Below are 13909 nucleotides of genomic sequence, written 5' to 3' on the forward strand. Positions count from 1 at the left end.
TAATTTCACCAACGGTGAAAGATAAACACTCACATACTGACAACTCATCAGTACACATACTTCACTTTAGCAGCAACAGGCCACACTGTGTTTTAACTCCGCTGCTGCTTCAGTTACTTTACAGAGTCAGAGTTTAAAAACTTTTAATAGTATTATGTTTTTTTTTAGTAAAAAAAAAACAAACAAGCTGCATAACAACTTATATAACGTTGCTTAAATGAGTTTTAGGAAGCTGCTTTCACATAATGTATAATAAGAAATGACAGCTGTCTGACATACTGTTCATACAGTTTATACTATCAATACTGTTTATACTAATTTGCTCTAATTTCACCGGGACAGATTTGTATTTATTTTTTTAAATTATTCTTTTCAACCACAATTCAAAAGCAATGTCTTATTTCACTAAATTATAATTTAACAAATTTTTATTTATTATTACTTTTGTCAGTTTCTAGTTATTTCAGTGACTTTTGTGAATTTTGCCTTTTCTTTAATGGAAGTCTATGAATAAATCTCAGGATGACTGTATATACATCTGCAATAATCCTATTGATAGATGTTAAATGTCCCCAAATGTAAGCCCTACTGCAATAACGCCAGTGCAGATGTCACTATGTGGACTGCATTTATTTTAATGTATTTTACTGTAGCTTTGTACTGTAGCTGTAATAATGCAACGACACCATAACAACACAGGGATATGGTGTGTCAGTGGGGATGTTCAGGCAACACAAACACTTTTTTTACTCAACAAAAAAAAAGAAATAATTTATCGTCAAACATGATTTTAGTGTTTAAAAATAATTTCTCTTTATTTTTGCCACATAAATCAGAATTTTAATGTACTGTTATACAAATCTTTCAATAAATTTCCTTCTGACACAAAAATAACCATTATGTTACACAGGCGCGCGCTCACACACTAACACACACACACACACACGCACACGCACACACACACACGCAGGCACACATGCACACACACATACACACAAAAACAAAATGCGCCATCCGTGATTTGGCACTTTGGACATATGGAGCAGTTTGCATTGATCTGCTGGTTTGGGTGGCCATGCAGTGCAAGAATCGCTATGTTTGTAGAATGACATCCCTTTTTCTTCGGACGGGCCGCGCTCGCCTACACGGGGCCCAGGCTACAAATATAACTCGAGATCACATCGACATGTACGGATTACATGAATACTGGTACACACACACACACACACACACACGCACACACACACACAGTTATGGCAGGAATATGCAAATGTTAGAAAGTCTTAAAAAGAAAAGAGGTCCACACGTCAGAGCTCACCGCTGCTGCTTTGTTATTTCTTTACATTAACACAAATGCACCAATTCAACTCAAATTACTGACAGATTTTTAGAAGGTAAAAAAAAAAAAAAAAAAAGCACAACTTTAAAATGCCACCATAATGGTGTGTCGTTGGATTATTTTATGTTGCCCTTTCTGCACCACATTTACGCCAATTCCATCTAATGAAACCAAAAAATAAATACCACGGGGATGGCTGTTTGAGCTCTAGTGTGAGGAGGAAACCGGATGAATCGAAAGGCTTGAGGTGAGCCGTGGACCAGAACAACATAAGGAACCAGTGTCTCTTACACCATACAGTAAATGCACCCTGAAACATCTCCTAGTCTAACATTAAGTGCACACAATATGAAATAAGACCATTTACCACAACAGCTGGTCTATGTCTTTGAGTTTTGTACAGTTTTATTATGTCACATACATAAATAACCGCCTCAGATTTCCTCACGGACAAATGCAAAACTTAGATATTTCTGCAGCCCGAATTTGCGAATACGTGCCATTTATGCACCGCGTAAGTCTTGAACATTCAGTTTAACGTTTATGGCTCCAAAAGTGTTTGACAATGAAGTCAATCTGATTAGATTTCAGGTGCATTTTGAGGATTTTTAGACTTTAATACTTCAAATATTCATCCTTTTGGGTTGGGTTTGTATTTCAGAAGCAATACATTTGGACATAGAGGAAACCTGTTGTGTAAAAAGAATCTGAGTAGATTAACAAAAAAAAACATAAAATTAAAAAAAAATCACACCTCTGAACTCCTAAAAAAAACCCATATTGTAAATCACGAGAGGGTAAATAAACTCCCTTTGAAACACACGTTTATCTGATGAGTCATGTTTGTCAAAAGAGCAGCAGATATGACGAATACAAAAAAGAAACAGAAATCCATTTAGTAAGTCATGAGCGCCTCTTCTAGACGGCCCGCTGCCGGAGACGGACGAGATCTGAATTCCACTTTTGGACTCTCTCGGTCGATTCATCCCAGAAAACGACGACGAACAAAAAAGAAAAAAAAAGAATGGATTTCAAATAGTGTTGTCACGAACATCTAAATACAAAACACGTACAGTGTGAGTTCTTCTTGAGTAAAGATTTTTTTTAAAAAAGACATAGAAATCAAACAATATTTTGAGGATCCTAAGGCCTGTTTGAAGTTGGCAGCTGATGATAAAGGTTATGTTTCTTTTACATGTACACGTGTTCTGTTCCCACCTAACAGAGGCTTGTATCCAGACAATGACAAAAACCCTCCACATACTGCACTTCTACTCTCTCTGTATATATATATATATATATATATTTAACACCGTACCCCAGCAGGGTAACTGCGTTTAGGGTTCTTGCAGCGTGCCATCCAAACTGTTACTTCAGAGTACATAGAGGGTTTAAGGCAGCTTGGAAATCTTCATTTTCACTAATGCAACCACTACCGCTCGTTAGTTTACACCGTGGCCGTTGCTTCGTGTTGGACTCTCATCCACGTCACAAGTGTGATTGCTGTCGTCCTTGCTACTGGAAGTTTTGACAGGATGTTGACTGGTGTTTTTTCTGTCTGATAGGATTCTCGGAGATATTTGGTTCGTTGTCAGGTAAACAGACTCGACACACTCCAGCTCTCAGTGGTTTCTAGTTCGTCTCAGTGTTTCTGCTGCTGCTGCTGCGTCGCTCGTCCCCGGCCTCATGTGGCCTTGTCTTTCTGGTTGCAGTTGTTGTCCGTGCTGTTGCTGTGATCTGTCTGGTTGTCCTGCACGCTGTCGTTCTGCAGCTTGTCCTGCTGCTCTTTGGCCGCTCGGCGTCTCGATCTGACCGGTAGGGCCAGCACCACCAGCAGACATAGAAGGTGTAGGCAGAAGTACCAACACCTGCAACGACAACCGCGAATAGAGTTTGTTATTATAAGAAGCATTTGGAGAATGAATGAGGAACAGAAGCTCAGAACATCAGAGAATCTTGTGTTAAAATTAAATAGGCACCCATAGTAACAATGAAAACAAAAAGGGATGCACGATATATCGGTGACCACATCGGTATCGGCCGATATTAGTGTTTTTTTCCGATATATCGGTATCAGTCCGATGAACAAATTTAGCCGACGATTGTCTGACATCAGCGCCTTCGTCTCTACGTTTGATGTTGCTGCTATTTCACAGATGTTTTTACTTAAATGGACTTGAATGTTAAATATGTTTAAATATGTTTGTTACATAATAAAGACGTGGTCTAATTTCGGCTTCTTCTGAATAGTTTTCTCACAGTGCTTACTTACACTCATTTTTCGTGAACAAAAATTGAATATCGACATCGATAACATCGGGTATTGGTGATATCAGAAACCTTAATATCGGATATTGGTATCGGCCAGAAATTTTAATATCGTGCATCACTAATGACAACCTGTTATACAACAATACAATATAGAGCACGGTGCCTTAATTAATTGTAAATTCAATTGTAACTCATTAAACAGTCTCTGTACCCTACATAAGGTGAACCAAAGCTGCAAAAATAACTCACACAGGACTCTTCAGTATTAGTTTATATTAACTGCAGATACATAAGATTGAAATATGTCTCAAAACCTTTAAGTCATACGAATTATTTGTTCCATTTCAGGAAGACTGAAAAATGAACCAATTTTCCATTGATAGATTTTTTCACCACAGTTGTTCAGTCTTTTCCCCGAACAAACACCAGGACCAAAGATGAATCTAAAGCTAAGATATCCAAGAGATTATCCAGCTTTCTAGCCACTCCAGGTCCAAAATAGTGGAGTAAAATAATCCAACAACTGTCTATTAGTTGTTCAAGCATTGCACAGAGTTTTGTACAAATATTCTTCTTCCTATTCAACCCTTTGGTGACCTGATTATTCCTCTTGACCATCACCATGATGTCGACATTTTTGTGTCTTGAGATTTACCACATGGCTCGTTAATCCTGCTCCCCTGAGGATGAGCTGTAACGGCTTCACGTTTGTGCCGTCATTCGGTCAAAACGCTCATTTGTTTTAGGAACAAACACCCACAAAGCGAGTCTGTGTTGTGCGGCCTGTCTAGCAGCCACTTGCTGATGATTGGCTCTTTTTTTATTTCATGGCTGCAGCTGATGTTGAGGCGGCCCGTTTTATTTCCTCCCCATCAATCCTCCCCATCCTTTCGCTCGTTAAGCTGTCTTGTTAACTGTTACGGCCTGACGGGACCCGGGCCAATAAAACAGCGTTAATTTCTACACAGAGGGCAGGGACTTCATTTACATTCTTATTATTACAATAATTCCACATAACAAGCCGCTCTGCTAATTGACCCGCAGAAAAGCAGACGCGATTCTCTCTCGTGCGACGCTGCGTTCACGTTAACACACATACCTGTAGAATTTGAGCGAGGGTCCTACGGCGAGTAGGACGAACGGCACCACTGTGTAACTAATGGCAACCTGAGTCCACGCCCACGTGATGACATCATAGATGCATTTGTACGAGTCGGACACCAGGAAGTACGGTCTGATGTTGTGTCTTATCTGGAAGAGAAGAACAAGTTCTGTAAGTCTCAACAGAAATAAGCTGTAAACCTAAAATGACATTCTTCTTATTTGACTGTACAGTAGATTAATTACTGGCTGATGCTGCTTGTGATCGTCACATCTCCCATTTTTTCTGTCCCATCACCCTTCAGAGAGATCTATGTCTATGTGGCACTGGCCAGTAGTAACTGGGTCAGTGATCTCTGTGTCCTCTTTGAGATAAAGATGGATGAAGTTCCACAGAAACTCACGTTTACACCTCTGGCATGACACTTAAACAGCCCCGGTGTGTTATCCAGAGTTACAGGGCCTTCCTACTGAACTATCACTCCACCGACATAAACATCCTTCTGTCTCCTTCTTTTACACAACTAGTGTGAAGAAGTTCGGCTCAGCGGAAATCCGTGGTAATGGCCTCACACTTAAAATGAAGTAGTGGTACGTTACTTCATCATTATCCACTTGCTCTCCATGAAGTGATGTCGTTGTGTGTTTGTTGGTCTGTTAAGTAGCTGTGGTGAATCTAAAGAGCTCTGTGCACTTAGAGGGAAGTGGAAATCAGATACATGTGTTTTTGCAGCAGCCTTTCTATGCAAATGTGCCTCCATCCATCCATCATCTATACACCGCTTCATCCTCACCAGGGTCATGGGGGGCTGGAGTCTATCCCAGCTGACTCAGGGTGAAGGCAGGTTCACCTGGACAGGTAACCAGTCTATCACAGGGCTACACTTAGAGACAGACAACCAAGCACACTCACATTCACACCTACGGACAATTTACAATCACCAATTAACCTCAGCATGTTTCTGGACTGTGGGAGGAAGCCGGAGAACCCGGAGAGAACCCACGCTGCACGGGGAGAACATGGAGACTCCATGCAGGAAGACGTTGCGAGGCGACAGAGCTAACCCCCAAGCCACCTTACAAGCTCCTATAGTCATGATTTGTATTTAGTTTGGCTGGATTTGGCAGGGAAAAGCTACTCTCCAGCTGTAGGGACTGTGTAGACAGTACAGATGTGTGTACTCACTGCACGTGCCGCCATGGTCATGGCGATGCCGGTGAGGAAGGTAAGGTAGTAGCCGGGGTAAACCCCGTGCCACATGGCCGACAGCAGGAAGGTGGCAGCGGTGGGGTTGATGTGACAGCGCTCATAGCAAACCCTGAGGAGAAACAGTGCACACATTCAGTGTTTGGTCAAAAGAAGCAAAAACAAATCGTATTCCAGACTTCCAGCCACAATTTGGAAATAAATACACAAAGTTAATCGCTTCAAGTTCAATTAAATACGACTGATATCAAAATATTAGACATTTGAACAACCCTTCACAGTCAGACCTTCACCCACTACGAAAGCCTGAAGGTTTTTACCTTTTGAGCCAAAGAGCTGTCTGAATATTCCAGTTGTCTAGGAACATCTTGAAACTGGTGGCAAACTGAAAGTGAATCCAGAACAATGTACGTTTAGGTTTGAACTGACAAACACCTTTATCAGTGTAAAACAGAATCTCATGAACAGATCCGAACCTCAATATCCAGAATTCTGAGGTTTGATATGAGGTCCCACCGTGGGGAGCCGTCTATGTTGTATCCGTTGAAGCCAAAGCCGGCGGCGTTGTTGATAGCATCAGCTGCAGGAGAAAGGAGCAGAGTGTCAGAGCACAATAACAACAGCGAGGGGCTCGGCGCCCTCAGAATAGGTTTGTTTGTGAAGCGGTGACAGAAACAGATGGGCATGCAGCGTCACATGCATTTGTTGTTGGTTAAGAAGGAGAAGCTGCAGTTCTGACTTCGCCACTAGATGGCACTGTTGCATCAGGAGACGCTGTTAAATAAGAGGATTTTTTTTTTTTTTTAGGCTGCAGCCACACATAGTATACTACAGACTACTTCAAAAATAATCAAATTGGCTGAACCCAGAACAGCTCAGTGCGTTCATACGACTTAAAGGAGCAGCAAGTTTGAATAAAACCTCATCAGTTGAGAATTCACGTCAGTTTTTGTTTCCAAATCCACTCATTTTCACAGTCTGATGACGATGAGCCACATTTGATGGAGCTGCATTAGATCAAATATGTAATTTTGAAGGCCTGCACCATCCAAGGCCTCCTCTCCTCACCAACAACAGGTTGGCTTCTCTCTACTTTCAGTACACATTAGAAGACTGATCCAATGTTTTCATTTGCAAACGATGAAATAAAAACATATTATTCTTGGACTTGGTGACAAAAAAATGGGAAGAAATGTGTGGCTGTCTGCTCACAAAGTCACATCAAACTCACCAAGTGTCCAGACAAAGTAGTACTTTGGCCTCAGAGCCAGCATGGCCAGGTACAGGTAGACGACCTGGTGGTGGAAGGGCGTGGAGCTGACAAAGTCATCGTTGATGGAGTGCTCCACCGGCAGCACCTTGCACAGCGACAGATAGATGGCCAGCGACACGGCACATGTGCACAGCTTGGAGATGACGTCGTTCTGGGCAGAGGTGACAGAAAGATGCCATTAAAACCCACAACGCTGTGTTATATTCAACATGAAATATGATGCTTTCCCTTCAGACTAGTTAAGTTGATCTGAGGCTAACTCGAGTCCTTGAGCATTCTTTCATGTTTTATATTTAGCAGCATCTGTGCTTCACTCTGTTCTTTTGTGTTGAGCGATAAACACGCTTTTGGAGTGGAATTAAATTATTGATGCATTATGCAGCAAGAATACATGAATAACCTTGATATTTAGAAAACAGGTGTCATTCAATTCTTAATAATGTCGCCATTATTTGTTTTTTTTTTCTGTAAAGGGAACCAAACAAACTATAACTACACTGGACATCTTCAACCTGCTTCAAACATTATCCAACATGCACTTACAGGAGAATGACGTAGAAAGTCAAATTTGAGTCCACTTCTTTGAGGTTTTAAAGACATTTTGAAAATGGAGATGTGGTAAAAACTGCATTATTTGTATTTATTCTAAAGCCTGTCTACGTACCATATTTCTTTTTATTACTTTACTGATTACGTGACTGATTTCTGCTACAAGAAACTGAGTTGAATGGGAATTGAATGTGTTTCTCACAACTACACAGGATCATATCTATTTCTTTTTAGTTTTTAGGCCCATAGTGCAATCTAAAATGGTTTCAAATTTTATTTATTCGGGTACCCGTCTTTGCCTTTTATCACTTGTAGGTATTTCTGTTTATTTTTTATTGTGCACCGTGCTCGTAATTTGGTTCTAAGTGCATTTTAATTTCTTTTAATGTACTAATTGAATGACAATAAAGTAAATATATCTATCAATCTATCTATCCATCTATCTATCTATCCATCTATCCATCTATCCATCTATCACCACATCGGTGTGCGTACCTTTGGCGAGGGTTCGCTCTGCTTGTACTTCCCGTTCTCCTTGCCGTTGGCGTTCTCCTGGTGCCGCGGCTGGTAGCACGTCCCCTCGATGAAGGCCATGTAGTCGTTGTAGGAGCAGGTGGGTCCTGCCAGGATGCCCATGAAGTTACAGTTGTAGCTCAGGTACTCTAGCAAACTGGGCATCCGACTTTAAGAAGACGGGGAAGAGACGAGGGCGGGTTGTTAGCAAAATGGAAATGAGAAGATGCTTTCATATGCTGCAGTCATTACCCACAACACCGGCTAACGTTACCCACAAGTACGACTACATTTGTAAAGTTTTAAGCGTTCTTAAGCTAAGAACGGACATTTATTTTTTCCAACAACGTTCCTTTTAGCTGCAACATTCATTAAAGATTTGGAGGATGTTGTCAGAACAACAAGTTGGTAACAAAGGAGGAACGTTTTCAAACATTTACAAAAAGTTTTCCAGATATTATCGAGGCCTCAGATTGTGACGTGATACATGAACAAAGGTGGAACGTTTCGCTGCTGTGTTCTGAGGATGACGTTTCATCAACATTCTTCTATAAAACATTCTCACAATGTTCCACGATAACAAAGGAAGAATGTTCCCAAACAGCATTCATGAAATGTTTTGTAGACGTTACTGAAGCATTAAGATGACAGAATGTTTAATAACTTTTGCTTTTTTGTAGAACGTTCTTCTGTGAAACATTTCCTCTCAACGCAACATTCGGAAAACGTTTTCAAGATGTTATAGACGTTAGAACGTTCTTTACAAGAAAATCCCTGTAATGTGATCTGTTAACGAAGGTGGAACATTCTGCCTGCGATGTTCTAAAGATGGTTCGTTGACGTAGAACACACTGTCGCATCCTTAGAACGTCCCCGCAATGTTCCATAGGGTTATACGATAACGCAGGAGGAACGCTTTCAGTGATACATTCAGTTTAAAGAATGTCAGAGCGTGGCATCATCTTTAGTTTGCTCGTTAGTTATCCTACCTTTAAGGAGAACATTCTGGGAACTAAAAAAGCTGCAAACGTAACTTTTTGCAGAACTTTCTAAGAACCTTTTTGGAACAAACTAAATAAATTCTAGCTGGATGCAGAGCTCAGACAAACCCAGATGCCAAACGCTGCTACCTGTGCACTGAGGAACCGGTAAGTTCTCTTCTATCGAGCTGCTCAGGAAAAGACAGAGGACCTTGACTGACCCCCCGCTCTTCCTCCGTTGAATTTCCTCTGCAGGGTGAAGCAGATCTGTCTGAACACGAGTTCTTGTTGCGACTGCTAATTCCTCTCCTTCCCTGTAGCCATCTCAAAGTTAGCAGCTGACTCACAGTCGCCCGGCGAAGGTTTGTGAAACAAAGGTTTATATTTAAGTGAAGCTACACTGATTGTTTTTGTGGCAGTTTTTGCAATAATTATGTCAAAATGTTTCTGTTTATGCTGCTCCTGAAACATGTTTTTTTTGCAACCTTATTCAGTTTGGATACATGTGTGAGTGTATTTATGTGTATGTGTGGGTTATTTTAATATGTAACACGTATGTTTTAGGTTTTCTCTTTCATTTCGCCCCTATGAAGCACTTCCTCAGCTTTGATGAGTGCTTTAGGAACAAACTTATCGTGATGTCAGTCCTGCTCTCTGCTCTGTTGTCCCACATCAACTCCCCGTTAATTAACAATGGCAGCAGCGCATCTCCCTAAGCAAGTCCTACTTCTACACTTTTTTGCTGCATCTCAGCTGCATTACGCTCTCCAATAGCAGCGGCTGGGTGGAAAAAAGTCTGCAGTTGTAAAGCAGGATAGATGGAGGGCACGGGCATTCCCGCAATACGAGTCACCTGAGAGCTGTGGTTTCCAAGATACCGAGTGGCTGAAAACTGCTTGACAGCACCAGAGAAAGACTGAAAGGGTGGGAGAGGCGAGTCGGGGGAGGGTGGGGGGTGATCTCCTATAACGTCTTTATTAAAATAAAGAGCATCGTTCCTTTTCAGACTGAGCTCATGAATAGCACTTCAAAAATCACATCAGCGTTTTTAATTCAGCCTAATTGAGTGAACTCGTCATCTGAAGCATTAAAAACATACCTGAGTCACATACCTGATAGCTAGGTATTTCTGACTGGGAGTCAGCTGGCTGTCTCGCTTGGTCAAACCTGCAGACAGACACAGAGGGACACTTCAGCGGTGACATGGGGTGACATAACGATGGTATATAACACACGCACAACACGTACTCTGACAAAAATCAAAAGTCACAAATCAAAAGTCAAGGTTTGTTGGTATTGCAGCCGAAGCTAGCCGGCGTCAGAGGTGACGGGCGTTCCAGGACACAGGCTCAAAGGCCAGAAAAGACATGTCAACGGCCCTCAATGTAAATAACCAACTTCTTTGGATGAGTTTGCAGAGGACAGGGAGTGAGAGGGGAGGGGAGCTGAAGGTCTTTAAAGGACAGGACGACGCGAGCAGGCCGCCGTGTACGTAACCTCACGAGAACCCGGAGTTATGCCGTTCCGCCGCTCGGCTCGCTCTCTGTTGTGAAGACCTATGGCTGCGCAACTCATTAGAGCACAAGAGCAAACAGGTCATTGTGCAAGGCTATGTTTAGTCAAATTCCGCTGCTCCTCTGACCTGAACTCAACCTCTAATCCCCCCAAAAAAAAGGTGAACGCTGAGGCTGATTCATTCTGCCTTTCACCCTCTGATCCCCTAAACCCTCTGGTGTGTTGGAAAGTCACGCTGTCTCTTAAAAAAAAACACCAAAATGACTCCATTTATTAGAGCAGAAGTTGTACAATAAACAAGAATTGTCCTTAAACTACTCCTCTGTGATGTGTTGTATTAAACATCTAAGATTCATTAATTATTATTTCACCGTTATGTGTTAGAGTAAAATAAACCACTTGCACAAACCACATTCTGCTCCGTAGGGCAGCCGTGAAGTCTGCAATTGACAATCACGTGATAAAAATTGTGGGACTTTTCGCTGCACTAGATTGAAATGCAGGCTGTGTTTAAATGAAGCAGACGAGCATGAAAACAGATGAAAATGTCAGTAGTAAGGAATCTATAGCATCTAGCATCTGGAGTTTTTTCTACTTGGGAAAATGTCGATACCTTTTTTATTTCAATTCTTGTGTTTCTCTTATTTTATAATTCTAATTGTTTCGTACTGTACAAATGACATTTTTAAATCATCTCTACTTTTAGCCATGCTTGTGTTGTTTCTACAGACATGCAGGACTTTATATTGCACTACAAAAACAAAGTAAAAATGAGCAAAAAAAGCTCCCCTATATGTACCTTAAAATGCTAAAAAGCTGAGCAGCGAGCACGTGTGAGCGCCTCCACAACAGGCAGGTATCAGCGGCTCTATGAGGATGGAGATTACGGTCCTGGATTCCCATTAGAAGCACAGTTGCGAGGAGAAACAGTGGCATGAACAGAATTTAAATACTACCCCTACCAGCACGCAGACTGTCATTACTCCACCGTTCAGTCTGGAACATCCTGACGGGACTTAAGACTCCAAGTGGGAGCTAAAAAGCTGTGAGTGACTCATCACCCTCTTAATCTCTAAGCCTCTCTGATACTTGATCACACTTGCTTATTTGAACCTTGATGTCAATTCTCCATCTTTATTTAGTCCTCGTTAGCGCGCGCGGCGGCGAAATCCGTCCGTCTCGAAAAGCCGAGAAAGCGTCAAATCCGGGTCAAGACAAAGTGGACCTCGTGCACGCCCACTGGAGCTGCTCTGCCTTTAAAAGTCAGAAAGTCTGCAGCGATTTCATGGCACAGGAACACCTTTTTACAAGTCCTGGCTTGATTTGTGCGTGCGCTAATAAATGGCTGAAATGTTGGGCTCAGATTTGAACAGTATGCCGCTCGGTTCGAGTTAAAAGCGAAACACTAAACTGTTACACAGGGAGAGGGAGGAGGGGAGAGAGAGCACACTTGATCATTGCTCCATTACATAACTCTGTTTATGCTCTCTTTCTGGTTCACTAGTCAGTTGTCAGAACTGACTACTGGCTCAGAAACGTGGCCATGTGATCTGTTTTTAAACTCCAAAGAGAATTGAACTGACATTTTCACTTCTGTCACGTCTGCCACTTTTGTTTTTTGCTTTTTTTCCAAACACATGAGCTTTGAAGACACTCTGACTTGTCTTACCATCATGGATTTCAAATGCCAAGCTGGTAATCTTCTGTGTTATAACCATCATGGGCCTGATAAGAGCAAACAGGAGAAACACACATTTAACTCATCACACGTTTTTCAGTCAATATTTTTCCAACCTTTACTTAAACAATTAGTTAAACATTGTTTGTTTGAGCTTACTTAAGGAAACTGCTGTCCTGTTAAACTGCTATTTATTCAACATGTATTGTTTTTGATGCTGTTGTCCACAGATGGGCTTCGATGCCGGTTTATCTGCTCATAGCTGAACCCGCTGCAGTCGTCATATCTTCACAATGGGAAGTTTCCTCCTCTGGCATAATTACAGGCTGTTTTGTTTTTTTTAACTTCCTGTAGCATTTTTGTTGTTCCTCTTCTCTATTCCGTAGATCCCAAACCAGAGCTATGCTGCTCAGACCTCTTAATCCTGATTTAATGAAATCTTTTTCTATCAAAGCAGGATATGAATACCATTGCTGCTCTCATGTGGTTTAGCTGCATTTAGATAAATACAACTTTCTATTGATGCTTGCATCAGCAGCTGCTGCTTCTTGATTCATTTTACACAAGAAACCTGCTGGTGGCAACATCAAGTTCAGCCACGGAGTCGAGAACAAGGTGCAGGATGGAGATTATTTGCTTTTAAATAAATCTGCTTTTACGTACTGGGAGGAATTTTTTTTTAGATTAGAGCACAGCTGGTTATAAGGGTCACGCTGACATTTAGAAAAACATGTGAATTTGACATTTTCAAGAAAAACAGAGGGACAGCAGACGTAGCTGAAGGAGTGAAATCTCTGCCCTCACAGAGGCAGTATGGGTTTGCATTGGGTTGCTTAGCAACTGGCCACCCCCACCCTGGTGGGAGTACAGGCTGTCTGCTTGAATTGTCAGACAGTCTGGAGGAGTGGGAACCAACCGCAAGGAGCTACGGTTCCTATCGACGTCCTCCTGCGGACACAGCTGATCGCTGCGACACGCTCTGGTTTCTGTTTAGCTGCTGGAGTCACAACTAATATTCTTACTAATCGTTTCTCGTTTTAGCATCAGTTGTTCTACACATGAGATGTAAAATCAACCACGGAGGGTCTTCAATTATGAAATAAGAAATTAAAAAGCTGTGTAGTGTGAGAGTAACTTACCCTGTAAAGTCTGCAGAGTACATGCCGTAGTCGAACACGTAGACTCGTGTGATCTGACACAGTATCAGGTAGCCGAGTGTCACTATGAAGCAGTACCTGCACGGAGAAAGGAAGGAAAAGGGGACAAAAAATGAGCATCTAAATATCACCTGAAAGTACAGAAAAGTCATCGTCAAAAGCAGCTGACACACCAAAAAACAGAAATGTTGGTGTATTTGTTCTCAATTATTAATCATCACAGCAGTGTGGTGCTTTCAGACGGCAGCACCTTCGTACACATGATGTAAAGCTTTAATTTTACAGCTCTAAGCACAGAACATAGACCCTTTGTCTGCATCTCTGTG

The 13909-nt window shown here is 41.7% G+C and overlaps 1 protein-coding gene across 1 annotated transcript in view; it reads right to left on the reverse strand.

Moving 5' to 3' along the window:
* Positions 1-788: 788 nt before the first annotated feature.
* The window catches only part of LOC103371588 (membrane-bound O-acyltransferase domain-containing protein 2-like), a 46758-nt gene continuing 33637 nt past the window's right edge, over positions 789-13909 (reverse strand). The window contains exons 4-13 of the mRNA XM_008300960.1: positions 13566-13661; positions 12418-12473; positions 10346-10400; positions 8236-8422; positions 7150-7342; positions 6395-6498; positions 6239-6303; positions 5898-6030; positions 4710-4861; positions 789-3207 (exon numbers count right to left, since the gene is read on the reverse strand). Coding sequence (XP_008299182.1) covers positions 3024-3207; positions 4710-4861; positions 5898-6030; positions 6239-6303; positions 6395-6498; positions 7150-7342; positions 8236-8422; positions 10346-10400; positions 12418-12473; positions 13566-13661 — 1225 coding nt within the window. The 3' untranslated portion in view covers positions 789-3023. The remainder of the gene's footprint in view (positions 3208-4709; positions 4862-5897; positions 6031-6238; positions 6304-6394; positions 6499-7149; positions 7343-8235; positions 8423-10345; positions 10401-12417; positions 12474-13565; positions 13662-13909) is intronic.

This window comes from Stegastes partitus, unplaced genomic scaffold (genome assembly GCF_000690725.1).
Source record: "Stegastes partitus isolate 25-593 unplaced genomic scaffold, Stegastes_partitus-1.0.2 Scaffold1613, whole genome shotgun sequence".
In the NCBI taxonomy this organism is placed as follows: domain Eukaryota; kingdom Metazoa; phylum Chordata; class Actinopteri; family Pomacentridae; genus Stegastes; species Stegastes partitus.